Source organism: Anguilla rostrata, chromosome 15 (assembly GCF_018555375.3).
Source record: "Anguilla rostrata isolate EN2019 chromosome 15, ASM1855537v3, whole genome shotgun sequence".
Taxonomy (NCBI): Eukaryota; Metazoa; Chordata; class Actinopteri; order Anguilliformes; family Anguillidae; genus Anguilla; species Anguilla rostrata.
In genome coordinates, this window is record NC_057947.1 from 34,035,717 (window position 1) to 34,054,938 (window position 19,222).

The following is a 19,222-nucleotide window of genomic DNA, read 5'->3' on the forward strand; positions in this document are numbered from 1 at the left end:
GGGGGCAGCACCGTTTGAGAGACTGCTTGCATTACTTTTCATTCAAGGCACCATATCATATTTATAATGATGGGAAATTATGTGCGACTGCATTAAATAAATATTGAGAAACATGATTTAAAATGAGAAATGAAATAGAAGAGAAATAAATGTATACAAAAGAGAATAATTCGTATGAAGACAGTGTGTAAATGACTGTGTGTGTGCGTGAGATGCGTTTATGTGACTCACTTCATTAAGGGTCACAACATGCGAGATTACGGCTGTATTCCCCTAACGGGTGATGCAGTATCAATGTGCTTTAGCCCAGGTAATTAACTATAGAGTCGTGCTATTTACAATGAAATTAATGCTTTATTGGCTTCACATTCATTTAGTATTTAGTACGTGTTTAGTACATGTTGCCGTGTTGCCATGAGTACTGTACACAGAACATAAAAACACATCTGTGTCATCTGAACGACTCTCTCCATCTTCATGATGTCATTATCTTCTTCATCTTCATAATTCATCCATGACCCCTCTCATATCTGTCCGTCCGCTTCCTCCGTCCTCTTCTCTCTCTCCCGCCGCTCTTCTCCGTTCAGTCCTGTTAAAACCGCCGCTGTTCAAAGTAAAATATTAGCATTTCCAAAGTGCCCCTCAAAACAGGGAAATCCACTTTGCACCAGAAAGGGAGAAAGGCTAGGGATGTACTAATGTGCAGACGACCCCTCTCTGCTGCCCCCTGCTGTGGGCTAATAGGAACTGCGGAAGTCAGTGCTGCTTCCTGCAGGAGACGAGAGGGAGAGAGAGAGAGGAGGGCGGAGGGAGAGAGATGAGGGGGAGGGAAGAGAGAGGAGGGAGGGAGAGTGGAATGAAAGGAGAGCGAAGGAAGAGGGAGAGGAAGAGAGGAGAGGAGAGGAGGGAGATTAGGAGGAGGAGAGGAGGGAGGTGGAAGAAGAATCGAGAGTGCATGAAAGAGAGGAGAGAAAGAGGACAGGAGAGGGGAGGGAAGAGAGAGGGAGGGAGGAAGATGACAGGAGAGTAGCACAGTGGTAAGGAACTGGCTGTAACGAAAGGTTGCAGTTCGATTCCTGGGAAGACACTGCTGTAGAGCAAGGTACTAACCAAAATGCTCAGTATAATCCAGCTGATAAATGTACAAGAAAGCTAGGGAAGCGTCTGGATAAGAGGTGAATGCGAGAAGATGAAGAGTACATGAGAGAGGGAGGGAGAGAGGGAAAGTGTGTAAGAAAGGTAAGGATGGAGGGAGAGAGGGAGAGATGGAGAGATGGAGAGACAAAGAGAGAGAGAGAGAGAGAGAGTCTATCAGGTGGTACTGAAGGCAGGGGGCCTTCCTTTAGGAGCTGGCCTTCCTCTCAGCACTGCACTACATTTCAAGGGTTATTAACCCCCCCCCCGCCCCCCCGCCCCTCACCCCCCCCGCCTGCAATGCAGCTACTGCAGCTCAGAGAGTCACTACAGGAAGGAAGACTGAATAACTATCACTACTGCCATCCGGAGTCATCTACCTTCCTCCTCTTCCTCATTTTCCTCCTTTCGCCTCCTCCTTCTCCTCCTCCTCCCCTTCCTCCCATTCCTCCTGCTCCTTCTCCTCCTCCCCTTCCTCCCATTCCTCCTCCTCCTCATCCCCTTCCTCCTCTTCCTCCTCCTCCTCGCCTTCCCCCCCTCCTCCTCCTCCCCTGCTTCCTCCTCCTCTTCCTCCTGGCAGCAGGGTTAATTACTCCCATCCTGCCCGGCTACAATTATCGGTTGCTGTGCTCGCCAGAACCATGTTAGGGGGAGAGGATTCAGAAAACCGCTCTTAGTAAACCCCATCATGTGTGTAACATCTGGGAGTATGTGAGTGTGTGTGTGTGTGTGTGTGTGTGTGCATGTGTGTGAGAGAGAGAGAGAGAGAGAGAGAGAGAGAGAGACAACAAGTGAGTCATGAAACAGAAAACAGTGAAATATTTTGGTTTTGGAGCAGAGACCGCAGCCCGTAAAAGAGTGGGTCCCGGATTGGCAGGTGCGTGAGAATCTCTGCAGGACTCTGGGACCGGCCCAGCTCCTCACACGCACAGGCTATCCCGTCCTCACCAGCCCTCTCCCTCTATCCCCCTCTCTCTCTCTCTCTATCCCTCCCTCTCTATCCCTTTATCCCTCCCTCTCTCTCTCTCTATCCCTCTCTCTCTCTCTATCCCGCTATCCCTCCCTCTATCCCTCTCCCTCCCTCCCTCTATCCCTCCCTCTCTCCATATCCTTCTCTCTCTCTCTCTCTCTATTCCTCCCTCTCTCTCTCTCTATCCCTCTCTCACCTCCCTCCCTCTATCCCTCTCCTCTCCCTCTGTCCCTCTCTCTCTCCACGTTTCGTGATCCCAGCTCGTTTCGCGCCTGAAGTGTTTCCATATAAAATAAAAATGCACCGGAGTTTGACTCAGCAGTGAAGGCATGTGGGAGTAAACACACACACACACACACACACACACACACACACGTGCACACTCACACGCGCACACACTCACACATGCACACACACACACTCACACACACACACACACACACACTCACAATGCACACACACACACTCAACACACACACACACACACTCACACTCTATACACTCACACATGCACACACACACACGCACACTCACATATACACTCACACATGCACACACACACACGCACACTCACATATACACTCACACATGCACACACACACACGCACACACTCACATATACACTCACACACACACACGCACAGGACACACACACACAGACGCACGCACACATCCACACACACACACGCACACACACATGCACACACAGAGGACACACACACACACACAGACGCACGCACACACGCATGCAGACACACACACACACACACACACACAGGAAGCAGGAGAGAAATCACGGTGGTTTTAAACGCCCCTCCTTCCCTATAACTCATGCGCAGCAGCCAGCCCGTCACCCCATAAGGCCTCCATAAGTCTTCCCATCATGCACCACAGAAGTTCACTGTGCAAAGTAATGGAAAGGCCCTGGGCCACCTTCAGGGGGGGACAACCAGGTACATTATCCTGGTACCTGGAGCAGAGGGGGACCAGTACTCTGTGAACTTTTGGTAAATATTATATAATAACATTACATATAACAATATATCATAATAATATCATTTTCCCCCAGCCCCAGAGATTCCACCTGGCAGCCCTGGCAGAGCCTCAGACAGAATGAATAACTTAAGGAAGGGAATAACACACTTTTAAATTTACTAGATACTGATCTTCCTCCATTCCTTCTTTGTTTATTTACAGTATACTGTCCCTTCCAACGCTGCTCTGATTTACGCGCACGCCTGAGAAAGTGCGATACGTTTTGATGAACTGTGACTGTTATTTAAGGCCGGGCCGGGAGTGTCCAGATCAGAATCCACAGTTCACGAGCACCTCCACCCTGTGTCAGTGCAGTCGCTCGTGATTTAAAGCGCGCTTCGGCTGATAATCTCCGGAATGTTCCGCGCTGCTTTTCCACGCGCTTTCTCTCTCCGCCCTTTTCTGCGGTCGCTGGTCATGTAGACTTGGTCACAGGGAATAAAAACAGCTTCTGTTAGCTTGCCCTGGAGGGACCCGTTTTGTTTGCTTCATGCGCTCCAGCTGGGGCTTCTACAGGGTCCTCGTCCCTCCCTGCTCCTCTCCTCCCCCCCACCCTAATCTAACCCCCCTTTCACCACCCCCCCCCCCACTCACCGCTATCCCCCTTACTCCTCAGCTGATGTCTGTGCTAGAACGGGACGGGGGGCCTGCCGGTCCCGATAAGGAAAGCGAGAGTTTGTTTTTGTTTAGTTTTTTTCTCGTAGTTCCAGTCATGAGACCTTGCTTTGAGTCCAGCTCATGCTAGTCATGTGAACTTCTGCCCCTTTTTTTTTCCCCCTGTGCTTTTGAGTGGCTGGAGACAGTAAGGCCAGTGCGAGAGATATGCGCAGAAACAGAGACGGCGAGAGAGAGTGAGAAGAACAGAGAGAGAGAGAGAGAGAGAGAGAGAGAAAGGGGTTAAAAAAAAAGAGGGAGCGGAGAACAAGGGGGGTAAAAGAAAGGATGGAGGGGTTGGGCTGGAGGGTCAGGGCCATGGGGGTCGTGTGCGTTCGGAGGTGCTGCTGGTGCTGCTGCTGCTGTTGTGGGTCGGCAAAAACAGAGGGAGTGAGGAAGGAGGCGACGGAGGAGAGCCCGTCAGCGGAGAACATGAGCGACCTGGTGCTAGACCTCCACTCCGAAGAGGTAGAGCGACCGACGCTAGCGCGTGCTAGCTGGGGTGGGCTGGGCTGGGCTGGGCTGGGGTGGGGAGGGCTGGGGTGGGCTGGATTGGTCGGGGTGGGGGCTGCGCTTGGCTGTGTCACACTCAAACAACATTTTGATTGGTCTGCTTCCGTTCCCGGATTGTGACATCATCGCTGCAGGTGACCGATGCAGAGTAACGCAGTGGCTGGTGATGTGTCACGCTAAATGCTAACACGCTAATGCTAGCACTGACGCCAAGCGGTTGGGAAGTGCCAGGTGATCCGCTTAATGTCTCTGAGACGAGTAAACGAAAAAAAAAAACTGGAGTCCGCTCTCAGGCTGGTAAAGCTGTCTGGATGGTTAAGGAGGTGTTATGGAGAGGATGGTTAAGGAGGTGTTATGGAGAGGTGCTTTTGTGTCTGGATGGTTAAGGAGGTGTTATGGAGTGGATGGTTAAGGAGGTGTTATGGAGAGGTGTTTTGGGGATGGTTAAGGAGGTGTTATGGAGAGGATGGTGTAAGGAGGTGTATGGAAGGGAGGTTATGAGAGGGCTTTGTGTCTGGAGGTTAAGGAGGTGTATGGAGAGGTGTTATGGAAGGAGGTGCTTTGGGAGGATGGTTAAGGAGGTGTTATGGAGAGGGCTTTGTGTCTGGATGGTTAAGGAGGTGTTATGGAGAGGGCTTTGATGTTGGAGTGTTAAGGAGGTAGGGTTTATGGAGAGGGTGGTTAAGGAGGTGTATGGAGAGGATGGTTAAGGAGGTGTTATGGAGAGGGCTTTTGTGTCTGGATGGTTAAGGAGGTGTTATGGAGAGGATGGTTAAGGAGGTTATGGAGAGGGCTTTTGTGTCTGGATGGTTAAGGAGGTGTTATGGAGAGGTGCTTTTGTGTCTGGATGGTTAAGGAGGTGCTATGGAGAGGATAGTTAAGGAGGTGCTATGGAGAGGATGGTTAAGGAGGTGTTATGGAGAGGTGCTTTTGTGTCTGGATGGTTAAGGAGGTGTTATGGAGAGGTGCTTTTGTGTCTGGATGGTTAAGGAGGTGCTATGGAGAGGATGGTTAAGGAGGTGTTATGGAGAGGATGGTTAAGGAGGTGCTATGGAGAGGATGGTTAAGGAGGTGTTATGGAGAGGTGCTTTTGTGTCTGGATGGTTAAGGAGGTGTTATGGAGAGGTGCTTTTGTGTCTGGATGGTTAAGGAGGTGTTATGGAGAGGATGGTTAAGGAGGTGCTGTGGAGAGGATGGTTAAGGAGGTGTTTGGAGGGATGGTTAAGGAGGTGTTATGGAAAAAAGGATGGTTAAGGAGGTTATGGAGAGGTGCTTTTGTGTCTGGATGGTTAAGGAGGTGTTATGGAGTGGATGGTTAAGGAGGTGTTATGGAGAGGATGGTTAAGGAGGTGTTTGGAGGATGGGTAAGGAGGTGTTATGGAGAGGATGGTTAGGAGGTGTTGGAGAGGATGGTTAAGGAGGTGTTATGGAGAGGTGCTTTTGTGTCTGGATGGTTAAGGAGGTGTTATGGAGAGGTGCTTTTGTGTCTGGATGGTTAAGGAGGTGCTATGGAGAGGATGGTTAAGGAGGTGTTATGGAGAGGATGGTTAAGGAGGTGCTATGGAGAGGATGGTTAAGGAGGTGTTATGGAGAGGTGCTTTTGTGTCTGGATGGTTAAGGAGGTATTATGGAGAGGATGGTTAAGGAGGTATTATGGAGAGGGGCTTTTGTGTCTGGATGGTTAAGGAGGTGTTATGGAGAGGTGCTTTTGTGTCTGGATGGTTAAGGAGGTGTTATGGAGAGGGGCTTTTGTGTCTGGATGGTTAAGGAGGTGTTATGGAGAGGATGGTTAGAGGTAGGGTGTTATGGAGAGGTGCTTTTGTGTCTGGATGGTTAAGGAGGTGTTATGGAGAGGGGCTTTTGTGTCTGGATGGTTAAGGAGGTGTTATGGAGAGGATGGTTAAGGAGGTGTTATGGAGAGGATGGTTAAGGAGGTGTTATGGAGAGGATGGTTAAGGAGGTGTTATGGAGAGGTGCTTTTGTGTCTGGATGGTTAAGGAGGTGTTATGGAGAGGTGCTTTTGTGTCTGGATGGTTAAGGAGGTGTTATGGAGAGGTGCTTTTGTGTCTGGATGGTTAAGGAGGTGTTATGGAGAGGATGGTTAAGGAGGTGTTATGGAGAGGTGCTTTTGTGTCTGGATGGTTAAGGAGGTGTTATGGAGAGGGGCTTTTGTGTCTGGATGGTTAAGGAGGTGTTATGGAGAGGATGGTTAAGGAGGTGTTATGGAGAGGATGGTTAAGGAGGTGTTATGGAGAGATGCTTTTGTGTCTGGATGGTTAAGGAGGTGTTATGGAGAGGTGCTTTTGTGTCTGGATGGTTAAGGAGGTGTTATGGAGAGGATGGTTAAGGAGGTGCTGTGGAGAGGATGGTTAAGGAGGTGTTATGGAGAGGATGGTTAAGGAGGTGTTATGGAGAGGATGGTTAAGGAGGTGTTATGGAGAGGTGCTTTTGTGTCTGGATGGTTAAGGAGGTGTTATGGAGTGGATGGTTAAGGAGGTGTTATGGAGAGGATGGTTAAGGAGGTGTTATGGAGAGGATGGGTAAGGAGGTGTTATGGAGAGGATGGTTAAGGAGGTGTTATGGAGAGGATGGTTAAGGAGGTGTTATGGAGAGGTGCTTTTGTGTCTGGATGGTTAAGGAGGTGTTATGGAGAGGGGCTTTTGTGTCTGGATGGTTAAGGAGGTGTTATGGAGAGGATGGTTAAGGAGGTGTTATGGAGAGGATGGTTAAGGAGGTGCATGCTTGGAGGATGGTTAAGGAGGTGTTATGGAGAGGTGCTTTTGTGTCTGGATGGTTAAGGAGGTATATGGAGAGGATGGTTAAGGAGGTATTATGGAGAGGGCTTTGTGTCTGGATGGTTAAGGAGGTGCTATGGAGAGGTGCTTTTGTGTCTGGATGGTTAAGGAGGTGTTATGGAGAGGTGCTTTTGTGTCTGGATGGTTAAGGAGGTGTTATAGAGAGGATGGTTAAGGAGGTGTTATGGAGAGGTGCTTTTGTGTCTGGATGGTTAAGGAGGTGTTATGGAGAGGGGCTTTTGTGTCTGGATGGTTAAGGAGGTGTTATGGAGAGATGTTAAGGAGGTGTTATGGAGAGGATGGTTAAGGAGGTGTTATGGAGAGGATGGTTAAGGAGGTGTTATGGAGAGATGCTTTTGTGTCTGGATGGTTAAGGAGGTGTTATGGAGAGGTGCTTTTGTGTCTGGATGGTTAAGGAGGTGTTATGGAGAGGATGGTTAAGGAGGTGCTGTGGAGAGGATGGTTAAGGAGGTGTTATGGGGAGGTGCTTTTGTGAACGCGTCCGGTAATTCACAGGAACGGCTGACATCTCACTACAGCGTCTCCTGGCAGGAGGGCGCCGGCGCTGGCTGCCAGCGGAGTGCGTTCTGTAAAACAGCGGCGTCGACAGAAACAGCGCCGCTTCCGCTGAGCGCAGACCGACCCCGCCGCTGATGGATGAGGAACTAGAGGCAGCTCCAAGCTTTTGCATCGTGTACACCGTGATGCTTAGCTCGAATTCCATCTCTCTCTCGCCTTCTCCCCTCTCTCTCTCTCTCTCTCTCTCTCTCCCTCTATCTCTCGCCCCCATCTCCCTCTCTCTTGCGCTCCCCCCTCTCCTTCTCTCCCTCTCCGCTCTCTCCCCTCTTCTTTCCCTCTCTCTCTCTCTCACTCTCCCCCTCTCTCTCTCCCTTCCTCTCTCTTGGTCTCCCCCCTCTCGTTCTCTCTCTCTCTCTCTCCCCCTCTCCCTCTCTCTCTTGCTCTCCCCTCTCTCTCCCCCCTCCCCCCCCACCCCCGCTGTAATATCTTACTGTCATTTGCCCCCTGCCTCTGACACAGACTATAAAACAGACGGATTGCTGTAAATGGCTGCGGGGCTCCAGAGTGCAGAAACATTAATAATGTGTCTTCAGTGAAAAACAAGCGAGATGCTGGCAAGCAGGGGCCAAGCACACGGACCCACACGCACATACATCACACATACGTCTCCTTCATTACATACATCACATTACAAGCATTTAGCCGATGCCTTTTGATTGGTCTGCTTCCGTTCCCGGATTGTGACATCACCGCTGCAGGTGACCGATGTGCATTAACGCAGTGGCTGGTGGTGTGTCACGCTAAATGCTAACACGCTAATGCTAGCACTGACGCCAAGCGGTTGGGAAGTGCCAGGTGATCCGCTTAATGTTTTTGAGACGAGTAAACTGCAGAAAATCTGCACACGGTTCGCGTACGTCTCTTCCGTTATATACATCACATTACAAGCGTTCAGCCGATGCTCCAAACCACAGCAACTTACGCATTAAGAGAAGACAAGTGTAATAAAAACACAGGTGCAAGAGTTAAAGTAACGAGCACGCACTTTCACACACTTTCGACGCGTTCCAGTGGATCTCTCTCCCAGAGGAAGTGCACCGGTGAGCCAAGCCGATGAGATAAGACAGCTGTCCTGGTCCAGTAACTTCCAAAAATGAAGAGAACATTATGGGACCCATTTATCTAAAAAAAAAAAAACAATAAAAAAATTAAAAATCAAAGACCTCAGTCTGAGATGCATGTACATATGCAGGATAAAAGGTGTGCGTATTGAAGTTGGGGGTACCATTCTACCTACCACACCAGGAAGTAAATGTACACAATCAGAGCGCCACAGGTCTTACAGATCACTTCATCAGGAGCGTGGATCTGTGTTTGTGTTCTGAAAAGAGCTCAAGAATACATTAGACGGTGATTCCGCTTTGAAGATAGTCGGCCCAGTGTCGTTCAAAACCAACGCAGAATTAAAGTTGCTCAGGATCTCAAAGCCTCGTCCACAGATGATTAATGCTGAAATGGTAAATCTCCTTCTCTGGCATGAAAAATGAGAAGATAACTTTGAATTAATGAAAAGAATACATCTTCCTGTCACTGAGCGTACAGTTTGTGTCAGGCTGTGTGGGTGGATGCAGGATATCAGGCCTGAATGAGAGAAAAAAAAAAATGTTATTTATCTCCATACAAAAGCGCTCCAACCTGTCTGGAGACATCAGCTCGGTGCCTGGCCTCTCCCTCCTCAACTGGAGCCATAGTGTGTGTGTGTGTGTGTGTCTATATTTGTGCGTGTGTGTGTGTTTGCCTGTGTGTGTGTGACTGTAGCCTCATGAAGCATAAGCCCCATACCTGTTGACTCTGTGTTCAAACCTGTTGTCGTGTCTCCTGCGCAGCTTAGCGACCTGGAGGACTCCAGCTATCCCAACGAGCCCCAGCCTCACTGGTTCCACACGCTGCAGGTCCGCCGGTTGCGGGTTCAAAGGTCGCGGAGCAACAGCGACCCTCTGGGGGGGCAGAGTTTCGAGCAGGAGTTCCAATGGGTGAGCACCAGGGGGCGCCACTCACTCGTGTTGCCCACCTGCAGAAAACACACACGCGCTTTTAATTAAGCCGCTGCACTGTCTTGACTGTTCGTTTGCTGGTGGGGCGGTTCCTCACGATGCCCAAACTGTGCCCCTGCGTCAGAAAACCGGGCTCCAGTTCGGCACGGCCACTTCTTACCTGAACCTGGAGAAGCTGGGGGAGGGGGCGTACGCCACCGTGTACAAGGGAATAAGCAGGTGAGCACCAGGGACCCCAACTAGGACCCCCCCCTAAAACACCCAATCCCCCCTCAGACTCAGCACCATCCCCTTCAGCCCTTTTCAACAGCATTCTCTCTGCGCTCTGGGAGGTTGAACTAGAGCCACGTGCTTCTATTTGGAACGAACCGGTTTTTTCTCTGAGTGCACTCGCGGGGTTGTTTCACGAAAGGCAGGTCCAGAAACCATTAAAACCTCTTTTTTTTCAGTGTTTTTAAAATCTTGCTTCTTTGGGTCACGTTCAACACAGCCAGCAGGGCCGGGGGTAGAGGGAGAGCTGTTGCATGTGACCTGATTTCCCTCAGAGGGAATAAACAGCACTGCGTCAGTATTGCCAAAGCATGATGTTCGGAGGCCACGAGGGAACATTTTCAGTTTGTTTATTATTTTTTTTGAGCGAACGCGTTTATTGAACGAGCGAATTTTGGCCGCGGTCCTGGCGGTGCTTTTATTGCTCTGGCTGTGAGACGGTGCTGATGCTCCATCGGGGGACCGGGGGTGGGGGGGGGGGGGAGAGGGGGGGGTTAAGGGTGTTCTCAGCCAGGAATCGGGGTTGCCAGATTTAGAGTTTAGAGTCAAAAGTGGACAACACGCACACAGCTGGAAGCATCATCGCGAATGGGGTCGGGAGCTGTAGGGGGGGTCGGGAGCTGTGGGGAGGGTTCCCATGACAGCCCGGGGGGGGGTGGGCTCCCATGACAGACCAAGGTGGGGGTGGGGGGGGGGGGTTCCCATGACAACCCGGCGAGGGGGTTGTCCCACAACAGCCCGGGGGTAGGGGCATTCCATCAGACCTGGGAGTCATTAAAATGCTAATTCATTACAAACTACTGCTAAATGTATTCTGTCAGTTACTCGGGCCAGACATTACATTGTCCCGGTGGGACCACAAACTGGACATGTATAATAACATTTTAAAAACCGAACATCTGGCAGCCCCAACCAGTGAGGCAGGCTGACCTGCACACCTAACCCTTCTGCACCTTGTCTCCGTTACCTGCAGGATAAACGGCCACCTGGTGGCCCTGAAGGTGATTCGTATGAAGACTGAGGAGGGCGTTCCCTTCACTGCGATTCGAGAGGGTGAGAGAGCTCTCCTCAAGAGCACTCAGGGGAACACGTCACAGAGTGCAGTCAATGGCTTTCAGTGCACTCCAGAATAAATGGGACTCACAGGGTGAAATGCCAGTACATCTGTAGTGGATGCAAAATGAGGACAAGAATATGAATAAGAATAATAACTAGGTGTCGAATGTTTGGATTTGGAGTATTTGTGTTTAGCCTGTCATGTTAAACCATTGATTGTCTAAAATAGGAATGGAAACTTGACAGGCCTTGTGTGGGTACCTATGCATGTTTTCTGTACACATGTATACTGTATATGTGTTTAGTTTACAGGCATTTAGCAGACGCTCTTATCCAGCACGACTTCCATTGTATCCAATCACACAGCTGGATATATACTGAAGCAATGCAGGTTAAGTACCTTGCTCAAGGGTACAACAGCAGTGTCCTACTGGGGAATCGAACCTGCGACCTTTAGGTTGCAAGACCAACTCCTTAGCCATTATACTACACTGCCGCCTGCTGCCTGTGTGTGTATGTATATATGTATGTATGTATGTGTGAGTGTATGTAAATATATATGTATGTATGTATGTGTGAGTGTATGTAAATATATATATGTATGTATGTATGTATGTGTGAGTGTATGTAAATATATATGTATGTATGTATGTATGTGTGAGTGTATGTAAATATATATGTATGTATGTATGTATGTATGTGTGAGTGTATGTAAATATATATGTATGTATGTATGTATGTGTGAGTGAGTGTATGTAAATATATATGTATGTATGTATGTATGTGTGAGTGTATGTAAATATATATGTACGTATGTGTGAGTGTATGTAAATATATATGTATGTATGTATGTATGTGTGAGTGTATGTAAATATATATGTACGCATTTTGTACTTTGTTTCCCCTCCAGCTTCCCTGCTGAAAGGTCTGAAGCACGCCAACATAGTCCTGCTGCACGACATCATTCACACGCGAGAGTCGCTCACCTTCGTCTTCGAGTATGTGGTGAGTAGGTAACTAGGTAACCACCCTAACTCTGCCCTCACGTCCTTCCGGTCTCCGGGCTTTCCGGGTGTATTTCTACCATTGCTGTGTTTTTGTCTCTGTACTCTGTTTTTGTTTTATGGGGACCCCAGAATGCATGGGCACCCACTAACGAGGACCAAAATAAACAAACAAAAAAACATTTAAAAATTCCCTCAGCAATGGCTTCTGCACAAGCACTGGCAGAGTAGAGTAATGGGAAGAGAACTGGGCTCGTAACCCAAAGGCTGCAGGTCTAATTCCCACTACTATGGTACTTGACCTGAATCGATTCAGTATTTATCCATAAATGGATTTTTTAAAATGTAAAAACAAAGGCGAAAGCTGTGTAAGTTGCTCTGGATGTGAGTGTTTGCAAAATGCTAATAATGTAATGTAGAGGCACACAAAAAGCACAACGTTCACAGACACTGTACAACAGACCAGCACAGACTAAAGAACAGATCAACACAGCATGTTTACCTGTTTCTCTCTCTGTCTGTCTGTCTGTCTGTCTCTCTCTCTCTCTCTCTCTGTCTGTCTGTCTGTCTGTCTGTCTCTCTCTCTCTGTCTGTCTGTCTCTCTCTGTCTGTCTGTCTGTCTCTCTCTCTCTCTCTCTCTCTGTCTGTCTGTCTGTCTCTCTCTCTCTCTCTCTCTCTCTGTCTGTCTGTCTGTCTCTCTCAAATTCAAATTCAAATTCAAATTCAAATGCTTTATTGGCATGACATATTTAAAAATACATATTGCCAAAGCGTAGTGACAACAGCAATCAACTACAGTAAGAATATATAATCAAAAGGAAAAAAGAAGACAAGCAGCAACAACGATAACAGCTCTCTCTCTCTCTGTCCCTCAGCAAACGGACCTGGCTCAGTATATGACCCAGCACCCCGGTGGACTGCACTCCCACAACGTGAGGGTAAGGGCCGACGCCTCATTTGGTTGCCATGGTGAACAGGGCCCCTTCCTCTGTAGGTGTCTGTAACACAGTTTCCACGCACAGCCCTGAACCCTGAGTCTTCAGCAGAAGGTATTATAGGGGGTTCCTGGACAGACTTGATATGCAAATAATAGATTCGGGAAAATATTTCGAAATATTTAAATTTAAATTTTTAAAAATGTAATACGATATGTTATGATGGGAGGGGGGGGGGGGGCTGGATGCCTTTGAGCCTGGGTGGGGGCCCCTGGATGCCTTTGAGTCTGGATGGGGGCCTCTAGACTCCTTTGAGCCTGGATAGGGGCCCCTGGAGCAGAAAAGGTTGGAAACCCCAGACCTAAACGATGAAGACCTTGAGGAACCCTGTCTGTGTTCAGAGCTGCACAGAGAGGGAAGTTTTGGGGGGGGGGCAGGGCGTGTCGGGGAGGGGGTGTCCAGCGCTGAGGTGCTCGGGGGAGCAAAGTGGAGGAGACATGTGTGATTGGCGGAGCGTTTCCGCCATGGCGCTGGAGTGCAGCGGGGTCTGAGTGACAGACAGGCTCAGACAGGGAGGGGGGGGGGGGGGGACTGGGGGGCAGGGGCGTCCCATCCGGTCTGGCCACGGCTGAGGGATGGGGGGCCAGGCTTGCATTTGGGGGACGCCCTCTTCCTGACGGATTCTGACAGTTGTGTCAGGAGGCTCCCCTTCCTACCCCCCCACCCCCCCACCCCTCCTCATTCCACCCCCCCACCCCCCCCCCCCGCCTCCACCCTCCATCCTCCGCCCACGCTGCCCTCGAAAGCCCTGTCTGCAAATGAGAAACAGGTGCGCAGGGGGGGGGGGGGGGGGGGGTGAGCTACGAGACGTGCCTGTCTGTACCCCCCCCACCCCCCCACTGCCCCCCCCCAGCCCGCCTCCTGTTCGTCCCAGGCCGGGCCTGTAACAGGAGAACCCCAGCAGCAGAATTTCATATTCCCTGTTTATTATCTCACGGCCCCAGCAGGTTGCCATGGTTATATCCCAGAAAGAGCCAATCGGCTGCCTCTCCTCGCTTTCAGACTTCTTCTTCTTTTTTTTCCCCTTCATCTTCTCATTAGTTTTTCAGGTTCACTTCTCTTTCTTTCTCTCTCTCTCTCTCTCTCTCACTCTGTCTGTCAAATTCTAATTAAATTCAAAAGGCTTTATTGGCACGAGATACACTTGTAAATATTGCCAAAGTGCACATACAGGAATGCACTGGAACATGAATGCACATCAATGAGAATAACTGCTTTCCCCGACCGTGGTAACAGCAACAACAACAACAACAACAACAACCACTGTATGAGCAGTAATAATGGGGTTATTATATTATTATAAATAACAATAACAATACCTCACTCTCTCTCTCTGCCTCTCCCTCTCTCTCTCTTTTACTCTGTCACTATCTCTCTCTCTCTTTCCTTTTCTCTCTCCCTCTCTCTCCCCCTCTCTCTGTCTCTCCCTCCTCTCAGATCTTCATGTTCCAGTTGTTGCGTGGTTTGTCCTACATTCACAGAAACAGGATCCTGCACAGGGACCTCAAGCCCCAGAACCTGCTCATCAGCTACCTGGGGGAGCTCAAGCTGGCTGACTTCGGTGAGACCCCCCCTTCCACCGCCTCCTCACAACCCCCCACCTCCCCCCCCTTTCGCTCACATTCCTCTTATCCTTTATCATAAATTCATACAGAGTTTTAAAAATCCAGGTTCAGAAAGTAAAAGTCCTCACCAGTATTTTGTTCCAATAACAAGGATTTGATTTGCAGAAGAGCGGGTTTTTTTGGAATGGGTTTTCAAAATTCTAAGTCAGTGTTCTAGAACTTCGTTACTTTTGATTACCAGTAGCGATTGTGACATCAGCATTAGAATGTTCAGTTAACATTCTAATCACACACTTGATCTTACATCTTGAAGAGTTAACACAATTAGATCAATTAGATAACACAAAACGGTCTTAAATCTTAAAGGGTTAACACAGTTCATCAGCCAGAAGGTAGAACTAATTAGTAAAATCAGTCGGCTGAGTTCATGGGTGGAAGAAACACGTTAGCAGGACTTTTACTTTCTGACCCCTGAACTTTCCACCTCTGAATTCATAACTGGAAATCACCATCTCACATCGTGTTCCTAAACACAAATCACACCACGCCCGCTGTGTTGTGCAGAAGGGATTGCAGTTCTCTTGTTTCTTTCTTTCATTTATTTAAAAAAAATGATAGACATATCTAATAGGCCGTTTTCAAACAAAGTTACTGCAGAGGACTTCGATCATTGATGTTTATGTGGCTAATTTCTCCAGTACTCTGAGAAATGTTTCAGCACGGGGGGGGAGGGGGGGGGGTAAGATGATTCCAAGGAGCCCTCAAAAATATTGGAACAAAAGATTTTTTGGGGTGATGGGGCCCAATGTGAGATCATTTCCTTGGAAGCACTACTGCGCTAGAGTGTGATAATAAACTATGACAGACTGCAGCCAGCCCTACAAGCCGAACACAGAGTTCTGCTCCCTCATCCCCCAGAACTGCTGAGAGGCAGTGGGCCACTGCAGCCAGCCCTACTAGCCGAACACAGAGTTCTGCTCCCTCATCCCCCAGAACTGCTGAGAGGCAGTGGGGCACTGCAGCCAGCCCTACGAGCCGATCACAGAGTTCTGCTCCCTCACCCCCCAGAACTGCTGAGAGTCAGTGGACCACTGCAGCCAGCCCTACGAGCCGATCACAGAGTTCTGCTCCCTCACCTCCCAGAACCCCCACGCTCGTTGCACTCTGTCCAGCTGGCAGGCACTTTGGTTATGGTGCGAAAACGCAGCGGCAACGTCGTTGGTTCAAAGAAGCCACGTGACCTCTACCGCACGTCCCTCCCTCTCTCTCTTGCTCCCCATTCTTCCTGTCTCTCTACACTGTGCCATTCAGTAAAAAAAGCTGAAAAAGCCTGAAAAAGTTGTTTTTTACAACAACAAAAAAACCTCATCGCTTGGTTTGAGGGACTGCAGCCTGTCGTGGCCCCTCCCACATCTGCACATAAACGTTCACAGCTGTCCAGCAGAGGCCTGCGACCTCTCACCCGTCGTCCCTCGCGGCGGCGGCGTTGGTGCTCGCGTTCGCTGTGTTCTACGCTCCGCTGATGTCCAGCTGCTCGTCATGTCAGTCGGTTGGTCGGTCGTTCGGTCGTTCGGTCACTTGCTCGGTTGCTCGGTCGGTCGGTCGAGCATTCGTTAGGTCGGTCGGTCATTCAGTCTGTCGGTTGTTCGAGCAGTCGTTCGGTCTGTCGGTTGTTCGATCAGTCGGTCTGTCGGTTGTTCGGTCAGTCAGTCGGTCGGTCGGTGGTTCGGTTGGTCGCTTGGTCGGTTGGTTGCTCGGTCGTTCGGTCGGTTGGTCATTCGGTCTGTCTGTTGTTCGGTCAGTCGGTCAGTCAGTCGGTCGGTCAGTCGGTCGCTCTCTCACCGTTCCCCACCTGTGCTCCTCAGGTCTCGCGCGCTCCCAGTCCATCCCCGGCCAGACCTACTCCTCAGAGGTGGTGACCCTTTGGTACCGCCCCCCGGACGTGCTCCTGGGCTCCACAGACTACTCCACGGCGCTGGACATCTGGTGAGCGAGCGCCGCGGCCCATTGGTCCAACACGCCGGGTCAAAGTTCAGGCCCCTGGAAACAGAGAGATGAGGTCATCATTCAACACCACCTGTGGACTAGAACTTGCACAACACAAAAAGCCCTTCAATTAGACCCCCTTAAACAGCATTACAAGCTTTCGCCAGCCGTTTGTGTTATACAGTTACGTTACTCGTCCACAGAAAGGCTTGCCTTTGCTCTCCTGGCGAGGGGGAGGGATCCCTTGACAGATATCTCGTTACTGTTCTCCATCATATGAGAAACAAACGTTTGGAAGTCGAAGGGATGGAGTCCTTTTCTTTCCCTAGCCGGAGAGGATGCGTAAAACGCTCGTGTAAACAAACAGGAATAAGTTATGAAACGACACGCAGGCACACAAATCTCAGTCGTAAAGTTTCTGATTGGCTGTTCCAAGCATTTAGGTGATTTATCGCAGGGAGTTTATGGTTGCTACACTTGTCCGGGCCAGCTGTGAGAACAACATAATACAGATAAAAATGAACACTTCTCAAACATGTAACAAAGCTCTATTACTGAAACCAACCACATCTATTTTCTGCAGTAATTTGTGTCGGTGAATGCGAACAACCTGTTGCATACGTGAACACGAGACTAGAATTTGAGACATCGTTGTTTGCCTGTTCTGAACACCATAAGTGGTACTTAATGACAGGGGTATCCAGAACGAAAGGAACCCTTACCTGTAAAGAGTACCAGCTGCATTTTCCACAGCTGTCCCGTGCGTGGTGTACCAACCCAACCGCATACTCCGAAAACTCCCTTTTGTAACACCTGTAAAAGGATAACATTTCAGCGTAGCGTTGAAGAGCGCTGCTCACTGCTCAGCGGTAACAGGAACAGACCGGCGTACTCGCACGCGCTGGCACAGAACACTTACCCTCCGACGGCCTTTCGTCTGCAGGGGGGCCGGCTGCATTTTCATCGAGATGCTCCAGGGGGCGCCAGCATTCCCCGGAGTGACAGATGTGTTCGAGCAGCTGCAGAAGATATGGGCGGTGAGTGTGGGGGGGGTTGGGTGTAGGGGGGGGGGGGGGTCGCTCTTACGCATCACACACAGCTCATCCGGCTGTCCCCCCCGAACAGCTGTCACCCCGGCCGAAAAAACCGAAAACCGGGCCCCCCCCCCCCCCGTACCCCAGTACCCCCGTCCCGAACGTTTAAATCCTCACAGTTCAGCTCCGCCTATTTTTCCCCCCTCCGTATAATTTCCATTCAGCCACTGTGCAGCACTCCTGCACCGGCAACTGCTGCTGTGTAAACTACCTGTTTAAACGGATCAGACAGTCATTCGGTGAGATTTCATTTGCCCCTAAAGACAAATGAGTGAAAAACACATCGATGTGAATGGGCAGCAAGTCGCAAACGCAGACACAGTTCAGATGGACGAGTGTTGCAAGAATCGAAACTTGAATTTTTGGAACATAAAAGACACCACTCATAGCTTCCCTACACACTCAGCAGATGCTCTTCTCTCTGGGTCCTTCTCTGTGAGAGCCCTGTTTGCTTAACGATAAATCATCAAGAAAAAATGTTACATTAAAACATATTAATGTTACAGTACAGCCGTATAATCCTGTTAGCAATTTATTATTTTCCATGGCGTAGTAACAAAGGATCAGCTCTTAGATTCGCTCACATGAAGCCTCCTGCTGTGGGCAGATTGGTCAGTCAGAGTTTGTATCCCACGGATCCACAGGGCATTTCCCCACCAGCACAATGGCCAGATTACTCACGGGCCGGTCACAGAGTGTCTAGACTCTGACTCTGAAAGTTCCTGGACCGTGGATTCGTATCAGAGGGTTTTGGGTCTTTTAACGGGCCGCACTGCGTTTCGCCATCTGGACCGCAGGGCTCCGCCCATCTTATTGCATCCAGCTGGGTTTGGGGTGCTGGGGCCTGATGTTATCTCCTGTTTTGTAGGTTTTGGGGTGCTGGGTTTTGGGGTGCTGGGGCCTGATGTTATCTCCTGTTTTGTAGGTTTTGGGGTGCTGGGGTTTGGGGGTGCTGGGGTTTTGGGGTGCTGGGGCATGATGTTATCTCCTGTTTTGCAGGTTCTGGGGGTCCCCACAGAGGAGACCTGGCCTGGGGTGAGCGAGATGCCAAACTTCAAACCAGGTGAGCTGCGCTTCCTTAAACACTCTTTCTTTATCCGTTTCTGTCCCTGGGGGGGGTGGGGGGGGTGGGGGGGGTCTCATCCTGATCAGGATTAGGGTGTGGGTAGAGGAGAAAAGCATTTTAACCCTTTTCAAGACAAGGTTTTTTGGAATGTTTTTGTTTCTAAATTCCAAGTCAGTGTTTTAGAACTCCATCACGTTCAACCACCGGCAGTGACTGTGACATCAGCGTTAGAATGTTTGGTTAAGAACGTTCCGATCACACATTTGTGTGACCTCACAGCTTAAAGGGGTTAGAGATCTGAGTCTTGTAAGCTTGCAACCCAGCACCCAGTAGATGCCTCAAACTGGCCATTGCAAACTTAACCGGAGATTTCCATCAAGCGAACCAATGGATATCCGACTTTATTGGAGACAGATCTTTGACACATATAAAGACAACAAGAAACATGAAAAGAACATCTTTTGAGTGAACAGACCAGTATGCTATTTGTGGCATGGGAAAATATAGCAGTT

At 49.7% G+C, this 19,222-nt stretch overlaps 1 protein-coding gene and 1 long non-coding RNA gene across 3 annotated transcripts in view; one reads left to right on the plus strand and one right to left on the minus strand.

Annotated features, from left to right (window-relative positions):
- Positions 1-19,222, plus strand: part of cdk15 (cyclin-dependent kinase 15) — a 48,604-nt gene that overhangs the window by 6,686 nt on the left and 22,696 nt on the right. The window contains exons 1-10 of one of the 2 annotated variants that reach the window (XM_064311259.1): positions 3,752-4,261; positions 9,507-9,653; positions 9,799-9,893; positions 10,918-10,997; positions 11,911-12,005; positions 12,880-12,942; positions 14,437-14,560; positions 16,430-16,550; positions 17,494-17,587; positions 18,644-18,707. In XM_064311259.1, the coding sequence (XP_064167329.1) occupies positions 4,082-4,261; positions 9,507-9,653; positions 9,799-9,893; positions 10,918-10,997; positions 11,911-12,005; positions 12,880-12,942; positions 14,437-14,560; positions 16,430-16,550; positions 17,494-17,587; positions 18,644-18,707 (1,063 nt within the window). In that variant the 5' untranslated portion in view covers positions 3,752-4,081. Of the gene's footprint in view, positions 1-3,751; positions 4,262-9,506; positions 9,654-9,798; positions 9,894-10,917; positions 10,998-11,910; positions 12,006-12,879; positions 12,943-14,436; positions 14,561-16,429; positions 16,551-17,493; positions 17,588-18,643; positions 18,708-19,222 lie in introns of those variants that run through there. The other variant, XM_064311260.1, reaches the window with a different exon arrangement.
- Positions 3-9,511, minus strand: LOC135241123 (uncharacterized). Its single transcript, XR_010325895.1, has 3 exons — positions 8,918-9,511; positions 8,666-8,802; positions 3-604 (listed from the first exon to the last, which is right to left on the minus strand). It is a non-coding gene; the product is annotated as an uncharacterized LOC135241123 (long non-coding RNA).